The following is a 25,771-nucleotide window of genomic DNA, read 5'->3' as shown; positions in this document are numbered from 1 at the left end:
CATATTTATAAAGTATTCAGATGCAGCATCATCATGTGGTTCTGGCATGCTGCAGATGATCATTCAAACATTTTTAACACGTTCAGATCCTGATTTTTTGCACCGCCTCAGCTGCTCATCAAAATAGAGTCTCGCCTCAGAAGGAATGAAGGAAACCGCTCAAATCGAGGTTATAATGATTCGGTGTTGGTTACCAGTTTATTATCGTCTGTGTTAGCTTTTCTTGAGTGCAATCCAAAAAGACTGATTCATTTATTTTCTTTGCGACCACCTCTAACCTGCCCCACATGTGTTTCCCTACTGTCTGCGCTTGATGAGAAAACGGAGGGCTTCACGTCTCTCAGCACCTCCGGGATCCATTTATCAGAGTCATCGTCGTTACAGCGAACTTTCCCGCTTGACTTCCCTTTCATGATTCAGACCATCCTCCTTCCTGATTCAGACCATCCTGACTGATCAAAAGAGAGATCAGATGGAGCAAAGATTTCTGGATCGTAATCTCTCTCCAACAACACAACACTGCCCTCTAGTCTGAATCCAGAGTCAGTATGTTGAGTTTAAGGACAGCATGAGGTCATATGAACTGTGTACTTTCCTGTTTCCTCCTCAGACGTTCTTTGAGAAGAACTGCCTGTCGGACGACTGCGCCGCAGACCTGAGGCTTCATGGGAAACTGCTGCTCTCCGGGTAAACACCTTCGGCCTCACACTTTAGATTCACTCTCCGTCTTGGCCTTTCTCTGCTGTACAGAGGAAGCCGGCTGACGTCATAGGCCGTGTGGGTGTGGGCGGTGGAACCATGACGCATGCTTGGAGGATATCCATATGTTTTTCCATACTTAGGGAGTTCCCTTTCTTTTTATTGTGTATCTTTTCTCTCTGTACATTCAGTGACAGCACATGTGTGTCTTAGTAACCAGTGTTTATCTTTCAAATGTGGTCTTAGAAACAAGCAAATGCTCTTTTTTTAAGGGGATGGTTTAGATTTCTTTAAGTGGGGTTGTTTGAAGTAGTTATCAATAGTCAGTGTAATACCTCCGGCAGATGGTGATTAGCAGTGTCCCTGTTTGGAGGAGCCAGCTGGAGTACTGACATGGAAGCTCTCTATTCTAAAACGTACTTTAGGCTCCTAAAAAAAGTCACTCCTTCAAAAATATCAGCATCACCTGAAGTGTTCCCTACATGTTTTTATATTTTCACTGCTTCAGCTCACCGTCAGACAGCCCTTTCATTTGGCACTATTTTTTCTAGACCGTGCATGTCCTGCGTTGCTACACAAGCTGTGCGTTAACGCCGTAGATCAGCTGACTGGGTCAGAAAGTGGCGAGCTGAGAAAACACAGAGATCTGTTGAGCGATAATGGCCTCAGACAACTTCGGCTGGCTGCACTGAATGTAAACGCAAACACCCAACATGCAATACTGAGACAGCTCCATGTTTGCAATGAAGAGGATCATGTAAAACGAACGCCAGTTGAGCTAGAAAGACACTTGCTGAAGAGCACTGCTGTACCCAACCATTAGGAACGACGGTGCCACAAACATAAGGGCTTTCTGATGGCAAGGAAAGCAATAAAATATTCAAAATATAGTGTTCACTTAATGACGCTTTTAGATGTGACCTTTTTTTAGGTGGCTCGAGCAGTATCCCAGCTGGAATTAGTTTTTTCAAAGAACGTTCTGAGAATGTTACGTGCGATGTTCTGGTTATGTTTTGAGCGGGAAGTTTTCATTTGGTTCCTTTTAATAGCAGGAGAACGTTCTCTGAAAACATTTTCAGAAAGTTGCTGTGAGAATGTTCAAATCACATTTCAGGAACGTTTTATAAATCACGTCCTGATAGTTTTTTATTTAACATCGAACAAATGTTTTATAAAAGGCGTTCTGACGTCCCAGGCCTCAATAGCATCCTGAAAATATCGTCAGAATGTTGCAGTTAAAACATTACGTCTAAGTTTAAGTTTTAACGTTACAAGAACTTTATTTGAAATGATAAACATCCTTAAAACATTCTTTGATCAGATTAAAACGTTTTCATAATCAAACGTAATTAGAACTTGTAGGTAATGTTAGACAACGTTATGGGAACGTTCCCTGCTTGCTGAGCTAGTTTAGTTTCCGGGTTTCCTCCAAACGGGGGCCTTGCTGATCGCCATCTACTGCAGGTAATACACTGTTTGTGATGTACCTCATACAACCCCACTTAAAAAACTCTTACGGCCCCTCCCACGCTTGTTATAAACTGTTTATTTATACTCTGAAATACTTTCTGTTTCCGGCAGCCTTCACACCGGTCACCATTTGGCCCTCGGAGGAGTGAAGAACGTCTCTCTGAATCTGACCATCTCCAACACCGGGGACGACTCCTACGACACCAACATCTACTTCAACTTCTCCAGAGAGGTTTTCTACATCAACTTCTGGCAGAAGGTCTGTTGCTCTTCTCTCTCAGAGCACCTGCTGTTTATTTACTCCGGCGCTCATGTTTATTTCTGAACCTACTGATGTAGTGAATCACGGAAATGATACCTACAGCCAAATTTAACACATTACGCATCTGCTAAATATCCACGGCCTTCCTCTGAGACGTGCGTTTTTTTCTGTGAGACAGTTTATTTAAAAAGACTGAGGGAGATTAAATATCAGGAGTGCAGTCTAAACAGTGAAGCGTACAAAAAGACAGACCTGCAGGATCATCTTCAAACTGAGCTGTGTATGTGCAGCCCTGCAGATGAAAGGATGAGGAGCAGCAGCAGCAACAGCTGTCCCGTCTCATAGGTCAGCTCCTCTGGCTGACCTGTCATACGCCTCTCTGCCTCTTATGAGCTGTGTGCATGAGAACCAACCAGAACACATACTTCATATCCCCAAAGGGTTGAATTATGAACCGTCAAAATGCATTATTCATGTGTAAAAACCTCTCATATTTCCCTGTTTAATCGTGCAAATACAAGTATCTAAAGTGAGGATTATGAATGACCGTCATGCAGATACGGATGCAGGGACAGCTCCAGCGAGTTTTTTGCGCCCTACGTAAGTTTAGGATTATGGTGCCTTCTGCCTTATTATCACAGAGATAAGTTACCACATAACTCTACGTCACAACTAAATAGTTTTACTTGACACTAGGGGAGGTGTTGATCATAAAATGTCACTTAATTATAGGCACAGAGGGTTAAATAGCAATTGTTCTGTCCTGCAGAGTGATTTTTTATTTATTCCCTGCATTAATGCCTCACAATCATCCAGTTAAAACCTTATTTATTCATTGTGTTTTTATCTTCATTGTTCTATTTTAATGCTGTTTTTTGTACTGTAGGGGGGGAACTCACAAAGAATGAATTGCGGTTGCTGATAGCTCCATACATTGCGCTTCATTTGCACCCGCTATCTGTCTCTGTCTCTGTCCCATTCACAAAGCAAATTGCACTGATGATATTCAAGCGCAAGCGCGCCCATAAAGTTTCACAGATCGGTGCAGTTTGCTCTTGTGTGTCTGATTGTGGGGAGGAGCTGTCTGCACCTCCACTCTCTGCTGTGCGGTGCTGCGCTCATAGGCATTAACTGAGTGCACATTAATCCTTGTCCTGCGTAACGGCTCCAGACGTCTCCACACATGTGGGTAAAGTGTGCACGTGTGCCGGGGTTGAGCCTCGCAGCCCCGGACTGGTTGATCTCCTGATAATAATAATAATGACAATACATTATTAACAGACTGTATTTACAGACAAATACATTAATGATACAGAAAAGGTGGAAACTCAGAGCGTAGTAGCCCTTATATTACTGCGCCACAGTTCCCACCAGTTCTCTGTATATTTTCACTCTAACTGTGCGGTGCTGTTAGCGCTGCCGACGCTTTTTGCCACAAGGCTCATTTGCATAGAAAGAGGCCAAATTTGTCCCGAATGTCTTCATAATGACTCATTTAAATACACGCAAACGGCACTGGAGCACAGAGACACTGCTTGCTCTGCAGCACACTTTGGGGTGCATTTAATCCTCTGCGTTTGCTTCAAGGATGCCCCCTGGGTATCTTGTTTACCTTCAATGTGAATGTTAATCATTGGAATTTTAAATGCATGGGCCTACCTCAAACTCTATTTATGTTACCATTAGTTTATTGTGATATTAAAAGGGTTCTCCTTCACTTTATCACTTTTTCTGCTGCAGTGAGATCTGACATGTGTGGCCCACTAATTTAACAACAGTGTCTACAGTCATGATGAAGAGAAATGTGGACTACATTTCAGCAGTAAAGTAGCCGTTACTACAGGCACAAACGTCTAACTTTTCCTTCCCTGAACAAACAGGAAAGGTTGAGTTGTGTTTTTTCCACCTGGACCTGAACGCTCCGCTAACTCTCCTCTCTTCCTGCTGTAACTTGTGACGGTCAGAGAACAGTAGAGGGAAAGGTTAGCAGGGAATTGTTAATCTGGCAGGTTGTCGGTTTACATTTTACATTATATTCGTGGTGCCCTAGGCGACCCCTTACATTACCCTAAGTCTGACCTGTACTGATCAGGCCTGCTCCATGCACTCTTTGAACTCTAACAATATCAGTCTTCTGTCACTGTTAAAGAAATATCTACCCACTGCCATCCCACAGTGAACCTGATAGATTAACCTCAAGCCCACTCTGCACATGTGAATGGATTTCACAGCGGCCACCTCTGCCTCTGCTTACGTCTGTTGGCTGGATTTTTGCAAAGTAGCCAGCAGGTCAACTCACAGCCAAGAGAGACGCCACGTCAGATCCGAGCCTGCCCTGCTTCAGCAGCTTCTCAGATGCCAGAGGGGACAGCATCCATCATGGAGGCTTTTCCCCTCATATAGGACCGCCTCGTGTTTATCCTCCAGCTGGGTTTGCGCCCCTGTGATGGATAAGACCGTCTCTGTAAAGCGCACAACCTGTGTCATGATTTAAAACCCCCCAACAAAGCTGAAATTGAATTTAAATAGAACACATGCTGCAGGCGAATATTAGAAAAACAGTGTTTCAGTTTGAGCTTCAGAGCTAATCTAATGAAGTGAGTAAGTATCTGGTTACAAGCAGCCGCAGAGCTTCATTTTGCACAGGAACCTGATAAGTCAAGTGGCCTGCTGCACAAAGGGAACAGGAAGTGAACAGTATGAGGAGATGACAAAGAGGCCACAGAGAAGATTTACTGCCGTGCGCTCTTTGAGACATTTCTAATTACTACTGGAGAAGTCCGAGGTGACGATGTGAGCCCTTATTGCAGAGTTAAGGTCAGCTCCCGATCCGCTCCCCCCAGGCTTTTTCTCCAGCGAGCGAAGCGTGAACTTGCACTCCCCTCACAGTGAAGTGCGGGGTGTGTTATCTGTCTGTTGTTCTTGCAACACAAGCTGTCAGGAAGCCGTGGAGGTGAATTATTTTCAGGAGCGCTGCCTTCACTCCAGAGGGACTCTGAAACTGCAGAAACGACTTCTGTGTTTTCTTTTTTTAATCTCTGAAATATTTGAGTTGTCGGTTCTTTGTTGTTTTTCTAAAAGTCCAGAGATGTAGACGATGTTTTGTGTAATTGTATTTCTGCCAGAAGTTTATAATTCTACTCTAATGTGTTTGTCTAAAAGCTATAGTTACTTTGCATTTTATAATTGTGCACACCAAGCATACATTCATCTATATACTGTGATGTGTTGAATGAAACCACAGAGAATGATAGAAAGAGTTAGCTCCTGTGAGGTTACTCTTGTCTTTATTATGCTTTAAACAGAACAAGTTTGAAAGCAAAACTTTACACAGTGCAAACAAAAAATCGATCTAAGAGCAAAACTTAGAACACTGCAATAAAAATGTTTTATTAAAACGTGTATTTACAAATCAAATCTTTTGCAAAATGCAAAGTGTTGTAAGTCTCGTGTGTGGGACCTTCGCTGTAAGATGTTATACACTTCTATATCGGCCGGTTTCGGTTGGAGCGACACTTTTACAACATTTTTGAATCAAAAGAAAAACTTTTTGATATGCATTAATATTTTTGTCATAAATTATTTTTACACCGTGCTGAACTTTTGGATAACACTGTGGAAAGTTTTGCTCTTTAACCTATTCTGTTTTATTGCATTATGAAGACTTAAGAGGGACCTCATAGCTCCGTCAACCATTCACAACACTGAAGGACTGCTTTGACATAAATGTGGCAGTCGTTCTGAGTGATATTTAAAGTGATAACCTCAAAGATCTCAGTTTCGTTCTCTTTGGCGGCACCTCAGACAAACTGCCCACACGTGTAAATTATAAACTGCAGTAACCAATATTGATTGTTTATAATAATAAGGTGCCCAAAATCATTAACTGAATGTAGGAATAATCGTATATTACATTTTGCTAACAAGACTTGTTTACTTTTACTTCAGAAGGATTTTACTTGTAATGGAGCATTGATTCTCATGGTGTATAACCACTTCTTCTTAAGTAGAGGATCTCAGTACCTCATCCACCACTGATTTAACAGTTGGAACAAATGAGCGCTGTGGTAAAAATCCCACAAATTGGGAATGTTACTGAGAAATGTGTGAAGCTGTGAATCTCAGTGGACCTTCAAACCCAAGAACATATAAATCAGTGATTTTCTTGGCTGTGAAGAGCAGCTCTGCACACGAGAGCCTGAGGTAGATGGTACTACTCATACCTGTGTGTCGAAAGCTTAAAGTAGGCGATGACACTGGCTTGGAAATGGTGGACAGGAGCAATGCCAAATGTACAAATACCAGAGTGGTTGGATAAATACGGAGATATGCAGAACATGCAGAAAACGAGCCTCCTGTGTGTTGTCATCCACACTGACGTACGACTCCAGCTGACACTACAGCAGTGTAAACAATCCCGGCGATGTTTAATGGGCCTGCCATTTGAGAAAATCCACGCACGTGTTTGTTCTTCGAGAGAGAAAGACAAGAGAAAGTTAGAAAGTGCTGAACAAACAGTCTTCTGTCACTCCTCTCCCAGGACGCCCACAGACCATACGTCTGAGTGCTCTGCTCTCTCTCAGGGGCTGCCAGGTGGATGATGGGTAAACAGACCCACTTCCCTAATCCTGCCCAGCCCCATGGGACAGACGGTGTTTGCACAGCAGCACGGAGGAATACAGGAAATAGAGGAAATTCCATCATTGCCAGTTGTGCTCGGGTCCCCACCCCCTCTTACAGGGCGGCATGCACAGGGCAGTGCTGCTGATTTAAGCTGATTTAATGAAGATTGAAGGCTCGACCACACCCTGGACTTACACCAGGAATCTGCTGAATAAGGGGAATGGGAGCGTGCATGATACTACCTTTAAATATGTCAGCAGAGAAGACCTTGGCACCTCTTTTCTTTATCACTTTTGGAAGCGTGTTATAAACACAGACCTGAACTGGCCTGCAGCCCGTGCATGCAGACGTGTTGTATGACTCTAACTTAAGCCCCTTACAGGATCGCTACTCTGTCTTTCTTTCTTCTATCAACGGAGCATCTCTGCCCTCTTTCATGCTCCCAGCTCTCAAGCTCAGCCGACAGCCTCCCAGTGAACCCTCGCTAAAAGAATTCTTACTCCTCGTCGGGTCAGGGCCGCAGTGTTTACACAGCGCAGCCGGTGAAGCTCCATATTGTTTGGACAAGCTTCCAAACACACAGCCTGGAGGTTGTCCAATTACCCACCCGCCAAGATGTGTGTGAGCCATCACGGCTTTGTACATTCTTCTTTTAACCTAATTTACAACTTCAATAGAATACGAGAACCTATTCTTTCGCACAAAGACGTCTCTTTCTTGCAGTAAACTTTGATCAGTAAAAGTTGGCAGGTGTGATTGTTCCCTATCTCAGTCTGTCTGCTGCGTCTTCCTCTCTGTCAGTCTCTCTGTCTCCAGTCTGTCTGTCTTTATCACCCCTCTTACTCTCTGTCTATCTGTCCTTTTGCAGGAAGAGAAGGGCATTTCCTGTGGACTTGTAGATTTGGACTTCCTTAAATGCAGCGTGGGATTTCCCTTCATGAGAGCACAGACGAAGGTAGCTCAAACCAAGATAAAGTCTAAACTGCATGCAGTAAACTCAGCATTTATAGAGATGTTGTAACATTGGTTTCCAAACAAACTTAATCACATGAAAAACTACGGTGGCCAACAAGGGAATCACGCTGCACTGGCCCAGATATTTTTATTAGGAGGAACAGGCTGTGAATTCAGACTGAAGACCTGGAGCACGTCGGTTTGACGACTGAATCTGCAGACTTTCTGTTGCTTTTGTTTTCGGTTCATGTGGGGGTTTGACTTTGCATTGTTTATTTATTCGCAGCACATTTGCTGTTTATGCATTTCTTTGGCTTTGAGTGTTTTTGCAGCCGGTTACTCCGAATGAAAATCTTTGAGGCTGTGCAGAGCGTTTGCGCTTGTTGGCCACCATAAAAAGCTGGTTCGTGTTTGAGGATAGAGTCAGTGACGCCTCTGTATTTTTTTCTTCAGTATCACTTTGCAGTGATTTTTGACACGAGTCAGCTCTCTGGGGAAAACGACACATTGCAGTTCTTAGTTCAAGCAAAAAGGTAAGAATTAGAAGTCTCACATTTAAGTGCATGCATAGCAATTTCTGCTTTGTTTTTCCGGAGTTTCTCGTGACCAAGAATGCTGATTTATCTCCATACATGTGCAGAATTTTGGTGTTTCTAGAATATAATCCTGACATGTTTTCAAAATGGCTAAAAAACTTTATTGCTCCTTGGTGTTTTTTTAGCGCCAATCCCGAGCACAAACTCTCCGACAACAGTTTGGATCTGTCCATCCCTCTGGTTCATGAGACCGACACGACTATCACAGGGTAAGAACAAGAAAAACATGAACACCCATACATGTATAGTTAATATTAAACAAACTCAAAGCTGTCTGAGTCACTTTGCCTCAAATGGAGATTTGAACCAGCTGCCCATCTGTTGGCTCTCAGGAGGAGAGGGAGAGCGTTTGTCAGCATGGAGCTTGTCAACTTGAAAGGTCTTATCTCTGAACGCCTTATCACAGCGCTGCTTCACAGAGAGAGAGAGGGAAAGAGATGTGAAACAGCACATATCCGCCAGAACTCTGACATCTGATAAAGCTGCTGAGGGTGCTGTGTTGAATTTAAGGGAGGCTTGAGAGCAAAGCTGGACAAGAGGTGGCAATGTGCTCGCATTCTTTGCATACGTAGAAGAAGAGATACTTGACTAAAAGTCAAAGTTATGATTAAGGAATGAAGTGAGAAAGTTCAGGCTCTGAAATGTCCCCACAGTCGCCCTCTGAAGGACATTTCTACAGGCTGTTTCTGTGCAAAGCTAACTGAACCTCACCTCCTATTTGGAGACTGTTAAACATAAATCATTTAACTTGTATTTAGGGCTATGCTGGTGCTGGTGCTAGCGCTGTCGCCTCACAGCTAGAAGGTTCCTTGTTGTTGGATGTAGTGGGCCTTTCTGTGTGGAGTTTGCATGTTCTCCCCGTGCATGAGTGGGTTCCCTCCGGGTACTCCTGCTTCCTCCCACAGTCCAAAGACATGCTTGTTAGGTTCATTGGTGACTCTAAATTGCCCGTAGGTGTGAGTGTGAAAGGTCGTCTGTCTCGATGTGTCAGCCCTGTGATTGACGGGCGATCGTCCAATGACATCTGGGATAGGGATGATCATGATAATGGATGATTAACTTTGCTCCAATGTGCTAATCAGTCATTCGGGTCTCCTTCATGCTAGTGGATAAAGTTCTGCATGTCGGTCACAGACGTCACATTCACTAGACGCCTCTTCTCTGCAGACAAGTTTCCCTCTCGTCGTCATGTCTTTTACATTGTTACATATGTCAGTGATTTGCACTGATGGATACACCAAAGAATAGTCGTTTGTGGGTGTTATCATCTCATTTATTTAGGTTTAAAATTGTTCCTGGTGGCGCACAGAAATTGGATTTCCTTCCAATGCATTTCACCTAAAGTAACAAGAATAATATGAGAGTAGAAATTGTGATTATTTGTGTTAAAACGCAGGGAGTAAGATCAACTTCAAGTAAGGTACAAAAACCAGGAGACTGTGCTGGAGTACAATAAATCAGTATTTGTACATTTCAGGAGTTTAAATTTCAATCACATGACTGAAGCCAGAGATTCATATGAAGCTCTTTTGAACATTGTGTGTCTGTGTTGTGCAGCGTGGTGACTCCGAGCTCCTTCGTTTACGGAAACTCCATCGATGCCTCTCGCTTCGTCCAGCTGGAGGACATGGAGTGCAACTTTCAGCCTCTCAATCTCACTTTCCAGGTACTGCCAACAGAATGCATACATGCTTCATCATTTTTACATGTTTCTCTATATATTAACTCCTCTTTGTTTCCATCTCTCCCTGTCCCTGTGTGATGTGGTTCCAGGCCATAAACAAGGGGCCCAGCAGGCTGCCCGGCTCCACTGTGGACATCAGGATACCCAACCGTCTGGCTGGCAGCGGAGCCGACATGTTCCACATCATTGAAACACAGGTGGATGCCAACAGCAGTCTATCTACATTATTTATCCAGGCCAAATCTTTATTTATTAGTTTATTCACCTGCAGGCAGCCACATTTTTAGCTCATTTATCCAGCCTGAGCCTGTCTGCTCTGCTTCTCTTCACGGCACAGCTGCCTGTGTGTGCTAAAGAGGACACTTTTATGAACAGTCGGGCTGCCCCCGATAGTCGACCAAACGTAAGTCAATAAAGAGACTCTGTTGGTCCGGTAGTTACAGACAAACCAAGCCTCAAAATCCATCCAGAAGCTGCTCCATGCCTGTTGTCTGATCGTCTGTTAGACCCGTAGATCTACAGTGTTACCGACTGATTTATGCAAACTTCCCACGTCGTCTCTCAATCATTCTCCACATTTTAGTTAGTTAGCTAGTTAGCAGCCGCAAGCTAGGCTAAAACAGAATCAAACCTAAAGAAACCAGTCTCCAAACTATGACTCTGGAGACCGAAGCGCAGGAGGGACGGTGATTTACTGAGTTTAAATATTGTTCAGTCTCTTTGCTGGTTGTTCTGAAACATGCAGAATCATTAACATTACTACATTAGACGTTAGCATTGTCCTTAAAAAGTTGCTCGCTTGGTGCATGCACTTAAATGTGTATTTTAAAGACTTCTTATTACAGCTTTCTCTGTAATGTAGAAAAGCTCTGTTTACTGTGCTCTGTTTGCATGTTTTGGTGGTAAAATGACAAGAGATAGACCTTTTGTTGAAGAGTAAGATCCATTGTTTAACCAGAAACAGCCGTTATAAAGCTCTCTGCATAGCCACCAGACTCCATTGACAAAAACAGTTATTTTACCTCGCAGAACACGGGAGCTGCTGATGACCCAGCGCTGCCTCGATCGGTTAGTTTGTTTGGTTCCGAACTGGCTTTGAAGAGAGCGATCTAACAGCTGTTTCTGGTTAAACAAAAAACTTCCTAAGTCTGTGTCAAAGGTGGCGTTTCCTCCGAACTCTTCTGTCCCATTCGTGGTTCACTCACGTTAAGCGTCGGGCCCGGGTGCTTGCAGCCCAGCTCTCCTCCTTCGCTTCGGACTCAGTGAAAATCGACCGGCACCGTTGTTTTGACGCGATGCATGACACTTTGATCTGATTGGCCTGTTTTTGATGCGATGCGTTTGATTGGTGTCTGGTCCAAGTCAGTTTTTCTTTCTAGCTCACAATAACCGTAGATACAAATTTGACTCAGTAACGGATGGATGTACAAATGTAGCAAATTCATTTAAAACATGCCTCAGTAAAAGCTACTCAGTACAGTAACCACAGTACTTATAATTTGTTTACTTCTACCTCTGAATATCATAAACTTGAAACAACTAGTTGACGAGGAAATGTCTTACTCGAGGAATGTATAGAAATCTGCCTAACAGGGGGCATCTGTCACAGCCTGGACAGTTTGCTCGGTGTTTGGCTCCAATGGGCCGGTGAAAATGGAAGCCAAAATGTTGACGTTGCTACTGAAGCTAGCCTACCATTTAGTTTCACAACATTTTGCATTTAGATAAAGAAACTGAATACTCCCTCTGGGCTTAAATGTTTGCTTAACCCCTTGCATTGCTTCTTTCGTATAGGTAGATTGTGGGGGAGCTCAGGCTGTTAATTGTATTTTCTGTGAATGGGCAGACGGGGTAGACTGGATCCCACCCTCCTTGAGCCCATCTGGAATCACTTTCAGGGGATCAGACAGCTTGCACGAAATGGGAATGGGACACCTGTAGAGCTGGCTACTGCCCGCACCATCCCCAGCCTGGAAACACACGTCATAAATGCTCTCGTCTGGCCTGGACAGTTGCACACTTACATTTTATTGGCAGATATTCTTACACTTTATACAGACCTCCATTTGTCCCTACATGACTTACAAGTTTCCAACTGTTGCTCCATACAGTCTTGTTTTTCAACCTTTATTTTTACTGTTTCCACGAGGGGTTTCACCAGGTTAAAGTTAGCGTAGCGTATGAATCTTCACAACAGCTTCGGCAGCAGAAACGCAGGACATGAGAAGGCGAGACTATTAAAGCTCAGACATGCTGGGTGGCAACAGAGCAGACAATGAGAGAAAGGCCAGCGGACATTTCCACCTCCAGAGCTTCAGGTTGGGCCGAGGAGAGGGGAAAGGGGAAGTGTTCCCTAGGGGGTGGGCAATAAACCAGACACCTCTAAATCACTCCATATGGGAAATCAGCACGGGAGGGGTACCAGCTTCTGGTTCCTGTGAGCTTTGGGGACTCGTAACAATAGCTGGATTGGGCCAGTATACGTGACAAAAGTGTCATTTTTGCTGTCGAACCCAAAATTATTTTGTAGGTATAAAACAAAGGCTGCAGTTGGAGTAATAATAGACCTAAAGAAAGCAATTGATCACAACATTTTAGTCAATAAATTGGTTCTATTTGAAGTATGAAAATGGTGAGTTTATTGAGAAGCTATTTAAGAAACAGGCAATCAACATGCAAGGATATTAATTAAGGAGTTCCTCAGGGGTCAATATTAGGCCCGAAATTGTTTAGGAATAAATAGGTGTATATTTCATCCTCCTCCTTTGACATGTGCCGTTTACTGTAGTCGGTTAACTGTTAATTATTTTATTGTTATTCTTGTTTAGCCATTAATCCACTCAACTTTTGTTTACATGCGCAAAATAAGAGACATAAACATGACATAACTCCTCCTCTTTGCTGCTTATTTTTATTCATCTCAACTCCGTCTCACTTATGACTTCATCTATGTTTAAATAATAGGATTTTATCTAACATCTTAGTCAACCAAACTCAGTTTTTCTTCCCCTCTGTCCTGTTTTAGGTGGCCGACGGCCGAGGGAACTGCACCCCTCACAGGAACCCGACACCGTGCACCATCCCCCAGGACAGAGAGAGCATCTTCCACTCCATATTTGCCTTCTTCACCAAATCAGGACGCAAAGTTCTGGTAAATACGCAGCTCTCTTGTTGCACTTTGACATTTCAGAGGTCACTGACAGCCACCCCCTGTGAGGGTTCTTGTTTTTTTTTCTTTTAATCAGTGTAACATCTGTTTATCACACGTCCGTCTCTCTCCCACACGCTCTCTTCTCCCTGCTCTCTCCCCTGGTCTTCTTTTAACAGGACTGTGACCGGCCTGGGAGAGCCTGTATGACCATCTCCTGCAGTTTGGGTCCACAATTAAAAGAAGAAGCTTTGAGCATAGATATAAAACTTTTACTCAACACTGAAATACTTAAGAGGGTAAGGAACATGTCACAAGCTTCATAGATAAAGTCGCAGGTTATCGTTATTCTTGGTAAACAGTAATTCACCCTCTCTCAACACACAGGACAGTTCGTCTGTGATCCAGTTTGTGACGAGGGGCAGCGTGCAGGTAAACGACAGAGCAGTGGAGGTGCCAGACGGCCTGCCAGAGGACCTTTCTGTGAGTACATCATGAACCATTACTTCCTCATCAGCCAATAGTTGCACAACGTTTGACAGGATGTAGAGAAGGGTAAATAGTTGTAAACAAAATCAGGCGATGTCCAGCAGGTTGGGTTTTGTTGTTTAGCTGCTCTAACCGATATTTCTTTAGTAACTTTGGTGAGATGACTGTGTGTAAATTAAAATCATTTACTTATAATGACAAACCTGTGGTACCGGTTCGGCTCGGAGGTTGGATCGTGTGTCTTCGGTGTGGGGGCCACAGGATTGACTCCCGCCCTCGGCCCCTTGTCGCGTGTCGTCCCCACTCTCTTTTCCCCTGTTTCTGACACTGTCCACTGTCCTCTCTCTCTTAACTGAGGCATAAAAAGGCCAAAAATAAATACATTTAATTCATAATGAACGAAATACAGAATTATCATTGTTCTTTGTTGTTTTGTGTCACTCTTTGTGACGTTTTAGCCTCTTTCAGCTCAGTGTTTTGGTTTTTATGGCACACAGCTATAGTTTGGTTTGCTACATAGACTATAAATGAAGTGATGCAGCCGCCGTGACATCACCTACTTTTCAGATGTCCTATCTATTAAAAAAAAAAAAGAGCTCATCTTGGTTATTTGAAACCAGAAGTGACCATATTTGGACAACAAGGTGGATACACATCGCTACGTCTGTATCGTGGTAGCACCACAGCTATGGTAGCAACTTATAAATCCACGCCCTTAAGCACACGTTGCTTTATCATCTGTTTTACTTTAAACAGGACCATCATTTATAAAATGAATGTCATGCTGTATTGAGGAAGACTTGAATGTAGCAACTGAGACCATGAACTTATTAGGAAATAGTTTACATAGGTAATAAAACAAGGGTCATTTTCCCACCTGGTTTCATACAATCTGAGTCTCCCCCTGCTGGCCATTAGAAGGAAAGCAAGCTTAAGGCACTTCCACATTGGCTTCAGTTTGCATCCAAGAAATAAATTCCAGGTATTAAGTATTCTAGTTACAGGATGGGTGCTGGCAACAAGGCTCTGCTGGAAAATATATTAATAAGCGTATATATTTAATCTTTAGATACAACAGGCTGCGGTTTGACATTCACTGAGCCGCTGATGTGAGCCAAGAGAACAGCTGGGGATTGTGGGTATACTGTATGATGGCACTTTCGTTGGCTTCCTTTTCGGGGGGTCCTCAGCTGTGCTCAAGGACAGACCCTCCCCCCTCTGTGCTCCGCTGAGTGATTGAATGGCCCAGCAGATCAGATGTGATGATTATATGGAGCCTAGCACGCTCGCAGTGGGATCTCTCCAGTGATTAGGGTGCTGACCGGGGCTGCAGCCCTGCTGACCCTGAGCTCCAGACGTCGTCGGAAAAATTCAGAGCTGCCATGAATATGTCCATACCGTGCCGCTCTTTCAGCACTTAGAGAGGGGGCTCATTCCAGCAGCTATTACCCCTCCAGGTTTTAGTAAACACAGTTACCTTTTCCCTCAGGATCCCTGCTGGTTTAAGTACACACCGCAGAGGTTAAATTGTGGACCTGCTTCTGTCGCTCACAGAAAGCCTAACTCACTTTTTATCTCCCATGACACGTGGAAATGTTAACTAAAGAACACACTTTAGATTTTAGACATGAAGAAACGTAAAGAAAGGGTGGAAATTGTTACATCATACAAATACTTCTGTTTTCTTTTGGTTTTATTGAGTCTCCTGAGTTTTCTTTTATCTGCTGGTTTCACAGCCGAACAGTTAACGACAGAAACAGCCTGAACAGCATTATTAAAATAACAAAGAGATCTAACTGCTACATAGCACTCTCGACCTACACCAGCCACATTACAAATGGCAACGCATAGGCAACGACAAAGAAAGTGTTGACCAGATGTCCTTTTCTGCTAACCGCTGGTGACCCCTGAAGCCCCAAAAAGCTAGTTGTTGCTCCCATCCTCGTCAGACGAGATTGGGGCATCATGATGTCTTACCTGCTTGTAAATCCAACCGCTGTTCAGAAGTGATCATCCCCTCTGCAATCCGACTACGAAGTTCCACATAGGCTCTGTCTCTCTTGAAAGCTTATTTTAATCATACCGTTAATAATCCTGTTTAGCAGTATTCATTTTAAATCCTTTGTAGCTCTTTTATTTGTCGTTTGCATGTCGCTGTGTTTTTGTGTCATGTGTAAAACCTGCTTCAAACCAACAGCCATTGATTGATTGACTGATTGAGTTGATTGGAACTCTAAATTCCATCCCACATTCCCAGATTTCACTGATTGCACGAGTTCATTTGGGAAACAAAGAGTCAGAGAGCAACGACCGGCAGAGCTTTCATCTCTTCTGTCCACGCCATCGCCTCGGCATGCACAACAACAGTCAGATTCCAGAGCTCGGAGCGCAGGGGGAGGTGTTAATGTGGGAAACTATTCAACAGAGAGATTAATCTGCACTTGTCCACTTGCTTTTGTCTTCGCTCACAGTTGGCGTCTCATGCTACATTTGTGTTCAGCGGCATGCAGCATTGCACGCTGACGCAGTGAAGTTCCTCAGTCCATTTAGAAACCGTCCCACCATTGTTTGTGGTTACACATGATCCCATTATCTGACCTTTGGGAGCTTCACATTATTTTCCTTTGTTTAAGATCATTAGTGAATAAACCCTCGATTTCATAACTCAAGCTGCTTCATTGTTTTCCACTTAAGACTAAATCCAGACTTTAAAGCGATTTATTTTGCAAAATAGCAGAAACGGTTGGAGAGGAAAACTTTTCACACTGAAGACAAGATTTATTAGACACTAAAACTGTTGACACTGCAAACAAAATGTGTTTTACTGCATGAAAAAGAAAAAGAAATTGTAAATCATAAAATGTTGTCCATGCTGCCCGTGGTAAATGCACGGCTATCTGTTGTCTAACATAAGTTTATGTTACGTTTGTGCTGTGCTCTATATGTTTAAGTTAATATTAGATTAAAAAAGCTTCATGCTCAAGTCATGTCATAAAGACATCATGCACCAGTTCAAGCATCATTTTGTCACTGCTACTAAGGTGGAACTTATTTGCCAACTTATATGCAAATCTACGGAAGCCCTAAGCAGACATGCGTCTATACATTTTGTTAACTCGGTTTTTCCCATGAAAACAAGTAATTTCTGCTTGTCTGACTTATTTATCTCAGTTAGGTCGGATACCCTCGCTTTGTGAAAAATGCCTAGAAATAACTTTAGTATTTTGGCAAAATAGAATTCAAATTGATTAATTAATTTGATTTAATTTTAAGATGATTACATTTAATCAATTTTATCTTCTGCGTTTTAGCTGCAAAACCAGCCGTGTAAAACAGACAGGAAATTAGGACCAAACTGATGCTGTGTCTTCATCATTCTTTTACTGTTGATCTGCTGGAATTTTACCTGCATCAAACAGGTAAAAACGAGAAGAGGAGACTGGAGGGGGCTCATATTATGTCCCTCACAACTGCATGCACAGGCTCGGTGATGTGATGCATACAGTTTGTGCTACTGCAGCTGCACCACTTCTTCTGTGTCTTTACATGCACAACAATATGTTCCAGAAGTTTCCGTATAGGCCTACATTTAACCTCAGCTGTGGATCTATATTGCCCAAGGAGAACATCGTCAGGACATTCTTTATGAAAGGGCGGCGCTTTACAGCCGATTTTAAGTCCAAACTCAGAGTAATCACCATGGTGATTTAGCCTGGTTAAAAGAGAGCCAGCTTCCTGACAAAGCCAGCTAAGCCTCTAATCTCGCTTCGTAACACACTCCTCTTCTCACTGATTTCTAAACAAAAGTTATTTTTTATTTGCAAAAACAAGTTTGACCTGCAGGAAGTTTTTAGTTTAGGTAGCTTTTCCCTCAAATGTATTTGTAGCTTGAAGTGTGGAAAGTTTTACTCTTCGACCTGTTCTGTTTGATTGTAAAATGAAGGACCAAAAGTAACTTCATATGAAGAAGGCTGAGCTGAACTGTAAAGTAATGCAATATTTCACATCAAAATGCTGTTAATTCAGTGCACATCAATTTAAGCATTCAAAGTAATCGTGTTAGAAATGAGTCATGTACAGAAGTATCACATAGCTTCAGGTAGAACAAATAAAAGTAATGTAAAATGTTAGAAAATCTAATAGAAATTAAAGCACTGCTACTAGAAACTGTTTACTTGAGCACTATAAATAGAGCGTGTGTCAGTGGATGCTGCTTTCCCATGTTGGTGAAGCGTTACAGTGTGGGTCGTGTTTGCTGTCAGTGACAGATTACTCAGCAGGTCAGTGTTCACTCATGTCATGGGAAACAGCATAAATAGCTCTTATTTATTGTGGAATCAGGCAATTCTTTTTAAAGTTGCCAAGACTCCCAGGATGAACGAGATAACTCCCAGAATCTGCCTCGTTCTGGGCCTCGAGGAATCAGTTTAAAGGCACGAGGCTCCCGATTCAAAAAGGGGAGTGGGTGATATATTGTTCTGAGTTGCACTGACCTTATAAGATGAATGTGTGTTTGGAATGTAAAGAGAGGTGAATATGTGCTGTGTTGTTACGTTGGACAAATTTAGATGAAAAAGTCAGCAGGAGTATGAATCCAAGTAATGGATCTATAAGTTATCACGAATCATGTGTTTAAAAATCTGTTTGCAGGACAAAAAGTTGCATTTTCTCCTGCTAATATTTGTGGGTGCTGTCTGCATGTGGGGCAAGTGTCACCACATCCACCGCGACCTGTGTCGGGTGTCGCTCAGGCTGACGAGTATCGACTTTCCCTGAATTTGTGTTCCAGAGGATGTTGCTTCAAACACAGAACGTTTAAACTACTTTTGAGTCTGCTTTGTTTGAATGATCTCATGCGCTCTCTCTAACATGAATCTTACAGCAGCTACAGCAGACTGAAGTCAGATGTGTCCTGGTTGTTAGTCTTACACTGCGTTGCATCATTATTGAGCAGCACATGACTTAATGATCACCCTTGTGTGTCCCATGTGTGTATGCTGTGTTTAAGCGTGACTCACTGACTGACCGAAGTGTTGTTTTGTTTCAGCTGGTGTTCGAGGCGCTCCACAGTCAAGAGCCGAGGGGTTACGTAGTGGGCTGGATCATCGCCATCAGTCTGCTGGTGGGAATCCTCATCTTCTTGCTGTTAGCTGTGCTGCTCTGGAAGGTAAACACACGAACACAGAATGTGTTGTTTCAGCTCAAATCTTCTTGTCCAACGGTCGAGTTTTCCTCTTGTCTGTGTCATCCTGATTCTTCTTTTACATCACTTTCATCATCATTTCTTTTGAGGATGATATGCACTGATGGATACGCCAAGAAATCATCTTTTCTGCATCTTTTTATGTGTTACTGTACATTCATTACAGCCTGGCCCACATGAAGAGATTTAAGAGTCCAAACCTAACGATATATAATCATAGATTTAACAGTTCTGTTCCTGTAGTGCGTGAAGAGCAACGATACGACCCAAACAGCACACCACACACTAACAGATTCATTCACCAACAACCACAGTCCGACTCTCACAGCTGGAAATCTCACTAAATATCTCTAGATATCTCTATCTAGATGATAATTTTTGGACTTTTAGATGAAAATTCAGGAAGAAAAAAGAACAAACTGTGGATGAAGTGGTGGAGACGGCGTGAACATGAGCGGTACAAGTTACTTTATGCGTCGCGTTTGCTTTTGTCTGGTGCGACAAGCGGCGCCCAGTTAGTGACGTGTTTTCCATCAGCCAGCAGTGGTTGGTCTGCCAGAGAGGGTAGGCGGAGCTAAGCGGCTGCTTTTCCGCTCTCTGCAAGTGTGTAAGCAAGTAAACAGTAATCTACTATGGCTGAACAAACAAAGAAAAGATGGATGACTACAGATACAACTTCAAAAATAAGTGAAAATCCAAAGAAGAAGAAACAAACTCGACGCTCAGATGAAGCAAACAGTCTGAAAAGGAAAGCGACCGTCAGCCAGGAAAATCAAGAGTTACAACCGGAGCCAACCGTGGACGTCACACATGCAGCACTGTCTGGATATCTGGGAAGTGTGCTCCCGCAATTACCGTTTATCACCATAGGTGCCGCCAAAGAGAACAAAACTCGACGAAATCTTGGAGATTACCACTTTAACATACCTCACACCGCAGGAACATCTGTAAGATAATTCTTAGAACCATCACAAAATCAGAACTTTGCTTACTTTTGTCTGAAGAGGGGAACTGGGCCTAAAATTGTCTTGATTATCTTGTAGTATGTACCCCGGGAAAGCGGTGCATAATGATGCAAAATTAATAAAATTAATTACTCCTCAAATGCATTGAAATGAAAGTAAAACACCTGTTTTTGGTAATGTAAGAAGAGGAAATTACAAATATTTCATATAATAATATAAAAATGTCCACAGTAGAAGTAAAAAGTCGTAAATACTCCAGTACAGTACAGATTCCTGAAGTGTCTGCCTCGGCTACACATCAGCACAGTATCTACTACCAAACCAGCTGGAGGTCGGGGGAGAAGTAGGGGTGAGAGTTTGCTTTTGGCCTCTAACAGCCATGAAAGAGACAAATCACAGCGTGCACAATAATTCACACCACGCCGCTCACATGAAAGAGGAATCTACAAGGGAAACAGCAATTACACTGATGTCCAGACTGAGGCCCTGTTAGCACAAAACTCCTTTTTCTTCCTCACGGCCTCATTCTCCGTCGGGAATACCACAACGAAACCCTGGAATGTTGGTCCTCGAATACCTCCCCTTCCTCTCCCCCCCCGACCCCCAGGTCCTCGGATCCTGCCAAAATAAACCCCACTTACAAGAGCAGCACATGTCCTGTATTGCTCCTTTCAGGAAATGCCTGAGGAGAGAGCAGGTCTGAATCAATAAACTTTGGTTTCAAACTCAGATAAATGAATGAAGTCGTAGTGAGTGAGGCATCGTCCCAGTGTGGCTGAGTCTACCAATCATCCCTCCTTTACGTTACACTTTATAAATGCACGTCGTCGGTCAGTTAAATGTCAACGTGTTACATTCCTGAAGAGACGACACGTTACAGGAGAAATACTTGATATGCTTCCATCCATGCTGGTGGTTTTCTGCGGTTCGGCTTATTAGCTTTAATTGTGTGTGTTTTACATAAGTGTCGGCCATTTTTCAAAGCATACCGTGGCGTAATGTAAACTGATTTCCTGCCTCCCAGACGTCCATTGTTTTCCATTTGTTTCACAGTGGGAGAAATAACAACTTCTAGATATTTGTAGAGACATATGATCCATCCACGGTGACATCGAGGTTTGAGTTATTACTTTTTAAATTCTGTTATTATTGTAATGATGCAGCTGTAAGACGAGATTTTATTAAATAAACTCTCTCATATGTGGTGCGCTCACGACACTCCTGAGAATAATGCAACTGCATTCGCGACCTCTATAAATCAAATCCAGGAGACGAGCAGGAACATTTTTAAGTCCATCAATCAATTTTGGTTTGGTTGTGTTTTTTCTTCCTCTTGTATAATGTGTCAGAGCGACAATAAATAGTGTTCCGTTCAGATCCTTTGTTCCCTGCAGTAACTTTATAATAACATTTATAAATTATATCCACATACACACTAAAATATCTTTTTATATTTGATTTCTGCACTACAATTTCTCACAACTAAAAGGAACAGATTTGGGAAGCAGTTATTTTCTTTGCTAGGCTAACCGACACCACGTGATAAACAGCTCAAAGATCGGAAACTGGCTCTGTCAAAGGTACCTGAAAGCATCTCCACATCATAATAATTCACACACTGAGGGGGGAATTCACCACAGGATTGTGCAGCTTTTGCCCTCCCTGTGCAAATGACCCAAAAAGACACCTAGTCCTCGAAGCACACACAAAAGGTTGAATGCACCTCAAAGTGCGCTGCAGAGCAAACAGCGTCTCTGTGCTCCGGTGCCGTTTGTGCGTATTTAAATGAGTCACAATGCAGACATTCGGTGCAAATTTGGCCCCTTTCTATGCAAATGAGCCTCGTGGCAAAAAGCATCTAAACACCTGTCGAGTCTGGACTTTACAGTAAACCGTCCAAAGGGCTGCCTCCTCCTCTCCCCGCTCATCATCGATCTCTGGATGGAGTTGAGCTCCGTCAGTGTGGAGCTCAGTTAATGCGGCAGAGAGTGGAGGTGCAGACAGCGTCTCTCCACAATCAGACAAAACAAGAGCAAGCTGCACAAATCTCCAAAACGTTTGCGCTTGAATATCGTCACTGCAATTTGTGAATTGGACCGTGAGACGGAGCAGATAGCGGGTTCAAATGATGTGCAATTTATAGAGCTATTAGAGGCTGCAATCTATTCTTAGTGAGTTCCCATCGGAATCTTTTATGTTTATCTGTAGAAAACCAAATGGGAACACATGACTTGTGTTGTTACCAGCTAACTGACTGCTATCTCTGCTAGCGGTAGCTTCATATTTACCAAGATATGAGAGCATGTAGCATTTAGGGGGATGACACGCGGCAAAGAGCCAAGTGTGGGAGTTAATCCCGGGGCCACCGCATCGAGGAACGTAGCCTCTGTTCATGGGTTGCCGATTTAAACGCAAAGCAAAACCGGCGCCATACTAACTATTCCTTATATACTTGAATACTACCCGGCTCAGGCTAGTCTTGTTTGAAACACCTTAAAAGAGGAAACTCCACCCTGAAACGGTACAAAATGCTTTGGTCAGTAATGTAGGAATATGTGATTGGTTGTGAATGAACTGAAACATGCCCCGGGGTTCTGTCAGACTCAGATCTGACCACAGATGCATCTTACTAACCGCTCACATTTTCTTCCTCTTGTTTCCAACAGATGGGATTCTTCCGTCGCCGCTACAGAGAGATCATCGAGGCTGAGAAGAACAGGAAGGACAGTGATGAAAGCTGGGACTGGATGGAAAAGAACCACTGAGACCTGCACTGCGGGGTCCCAGAGGAGCCAATGAGATTAGGGATTGGGTCGGGAAGGATCCAATAGCACGTGGTCTCGCAGCCCAGCCGCCAAAGTGGCACCAGGCCCTTCAGTCTTCCATATGTGGAAGAGGAGAATATTCTCCATATTTTTTGGAGACTTGATGTTTTTTTGTGGGTGGGGGTCCAGGAAACAGGCTTCTGAGGTGACAGTGCGGCTTGCCAGAGGACACTTGCTGTGGAATTCAGCTAATCTCAAAGGAGGGAACTCCCAGCCAGCGGAGCGGAGCTGTTGATGAGACCCACATCCGTACGGGGATGTGGAGATGGCAGAATACTGGTGGACAACAAAACCCTCAGGGCTGTGTTACATAGCAAATTTATTTTTATACATACACTTTAAGCCATATTGTGTCAAAGTGGGCTTCGAGAAGAGACGGTAGTTTGAAGGCCATTATAAACATACTGTATCTACAGTATGTTTTCCTAAAAGCACTGATGTTTGATAAGAATGAATGCCTTGGCTCCATAGCTTTACTTTTTATGCCAAAGATATGTCCTGTATAGTATATGATGGAGTCGTTTGTATATTCAGTTCTTCTTGGGAGTGAAAGATTGTATCTTTTCTTTACTATTTCCGCCTAATGGATATCTTTTATTCTCATCTGACTGCCTGCTCTCCCACAGATCATCAGTCAGAGATAATTCTGTGTTTCAGACCAGCACACATGATTAAAACGTTCTGTCACCAGCTGATGTCAGAGCTGTCTCAGAAGCGCTGAGCGGCCAATAACAGCGCTCTCTGACGTCACTACAGCTGCAAAAGCCAAAATTTACATTTCAGAGTTTGTAACCCTCCAGTTGCATTCCAGTTTTGATGGTCTGGCTTTAAACTTTTAGAGTGGATGTAACATTTCTTCAGATTCTTCCAAAGTGCAATGTGCAGAATTTCTGAAGCTGCTTTTGCTGCTGCTGACTTTCAAAACAGACGGTTGAAGTAAAGATGGTTGATTCTCACTGTAACGCTGACGGAAATGATTCAGCATACATCATGACATGACGCACGATTGTGATTTATTTCCAAACCCTTTCCAGACGTCTCCTACGCAGCCCAGATTTAATTTTACTATTACGTTATTAGGCGCTGGGTTTTAGCGTGAAACACGAGACGCGTTGCTCTCCACGGCCAGATGAAAGTCAGCGATGGGAGTCCACCTTCAGTCATTTATGGGGGCCCGTGGAGTGAGTAATGCCCTAAAAATAGGTGGGAATGTGCTGCACTCAATCACTACACATAAACCAGCTCTTTGGGGCTCCTGGGAAAAGCTTATTTTAAGTCAACATGGAGGAATGTCAGCGCCGTGAAAATCTGACAGTATTAAAGTTCACAGGTTTTATGAAGCCTGTTCTGAAGTCTTTTGAAAGCGGGGTTTGATTGTGATGAAATTTTGCAGAAAAGAGGGAATTAATTTCATATAAAATGTTCCAAAAGAAGTAAAAATGTTTAATATTTTATACGTTTAAAGAGCTTTATGACAAATTAACTTTGATGTCAGTTTTAAAGAGTTTAAATGACCATTTGGGGCTTAAAGAAACATACAGCGTGTAAGGATGAAACTTTGCAGTCGGATTAAAACGTGCAATGCCAAAGAACAAAACTATATTTTTTCACACTTTTCTTTAAGGCTTTAAGACACTTTATGGATCCCTTTGGTTGCTTTGCTCTTTAACTTTATTTTACCCTTTAATTCCACTGGCATGACTGCATATACTGTACACATTCACGTCTTCCCTCTGCATGCGGCAAAGCGATGCCGAACCTTCATGCAGAGAAACCGACACTTGACATTTTTTGGTAAATTCTAACTGTGATGGTTATAATTTAGTTTGTCTGTTTGTTAATCACACCGTTATTTGGGGTTTTGTTCTGAGTATACTACTGTCACTGAATATCATTTCCATTATAGTGTGCTGTATGTTTGATGTTTAAAGTCATGTTGGAACTGTATATTTATCTGGTGATAAATTTTAGAGTGAAATGTTTTGGCCTTGGTGTGTGTTTTTGTCAACATGAGTCCAGAGTGGAACTGCCTCTGTTCTGGTGGTGTGTGGTGCCCTCTGCTGGTCGCTTTGCTCTGACTTTGCAGACTCAAGAGAAAAAACACAACATACTGCATCAAAAAACACATCATCAAAGTTTAAAGAAGGTTCACTAGGGTTTATTTGAAGCAATATTTGCTTGAACATCAATTCATCATAAGGGCTTAAGTGCTTGTTCCAGAGCTGAAGCGATTAGCCAGGAAACAGAATGATTCAGCATCAATTACGTTCATCAATATGTTATTCATCAGGTCTCTCTTCATCCACTTTCTGTCTTCAAAATTCAACCACACCAAGTTAAACGATGTCGCTAAGATAGTAGGCTATGACATGGCACAGGTACATTAAATATCACAAGATTAAATCCGACTTAGATCTTTGTAGGGTGAAATTGGAAGAAAATAGAAACCACAACCATGTATATAAGTTTTGCACATCAACAGGCTGCCAAGAGGCGTGGGGGGGCTGGAGCCTATCCCAGCTGTCATTGGTCGAGAGGTGGGGTTACACTTGGACTGATCGGCTGTCAATCACAGGGCTGACAACAGAGACAGACAACCTTTCACGCTCACATTCACACCTACAGGCAATTTAGAGTCACCAATGAACCTAACGAGCATGTCTTTGGACCGTAGGAGGAAGCCACGCATGCATGGGGAGAACATGCAAACTCCACTCATTCCACATCCGAGCGGGATTCAAACCAGGAACCTTCTCGCTGTGAGGCGACAGTGCTAACCACTGCACCAGCCCGCCTAAAACCTCCAAAAACAATCATTTTGATTTCAATACACACAAAAGATGCAAAGGGAAA

The 25,771-nt window shown here is 43.0% G+C and overlaps 1 protein-coding gene across 1 annotated transcript in view; it reads left to right on the top strand.

Annotated features, from left to right (window-relative positions):
* LOC138588776 (integrin alpha-9-like) overlaps positions 1–24,890 on the top strand; it is a 56,896-nt gene extending 32,006 nt beyond the window's left edge. The window contains exons 9-20 of the mRNA XM_069659028.1: positions 611–687; positions 2,281–2,428; positions 7,923–8,009; positions 8,462–8,541; positions 8,730–8,813; positions 10,162–10,270; positions 10,378–10,485; positions 13,314–13,439; positions 13,616–13,735; positions 13,824–13,919; positions 18,973–19,092; positions 22,760–24,890. Coding sequence (XP_069515129.1) covers positions 611–687; positions 2,281–2,428; positions 7,923–8,009; positions 8,462–8,541; positions 8,730–8,813; positions 10,162–10,270; positions 10,378–10,485; positions 13,314–13,439; positions 13,616–13,735; positions 13,824–13,919; positions 18,973–19,092; positions 22,760–22,858 — 1,254 coding nt within the window. The 3' untranslated portion in view covers positions 22,859–24,890. The remainder of the gene's footprint in view (positions 1–610; positions 688–2,280; positions 2,429–7,922; positions 8,010–8,461; positions 8,542–8,729; positions 8,814–10,161; positions 10,271–10,377; positions 10,486–13,313; positions 13,440–13,615; positions 13,736–13,823; positions 13,920–18,972; positions 19,093–22,759) is intronic.
* Positions 24,891–25,771: the final 881 nt, after the last annotated feature.

The sequence above is a fragment of the Semicossyphus pulcher genome, unplaced genomic scaffold (assembly GCF_022749685.1).
Source record: "Semicossyphus pulcher isolate SPU_LCO1_2020_fin unplaced genomic scaffold, fSemPul1.0.p SCAF_12, whole genome shotgun sequence".
NCBI lineage: Eukaryota > Metazoa > Chordata > Actinopteri > Labriformes > Labridae > Semicossyphus > Semicossyphus pulcher.
This window is presented reverse-complemented; position numbering and strand designations above follow the sequence as displayed.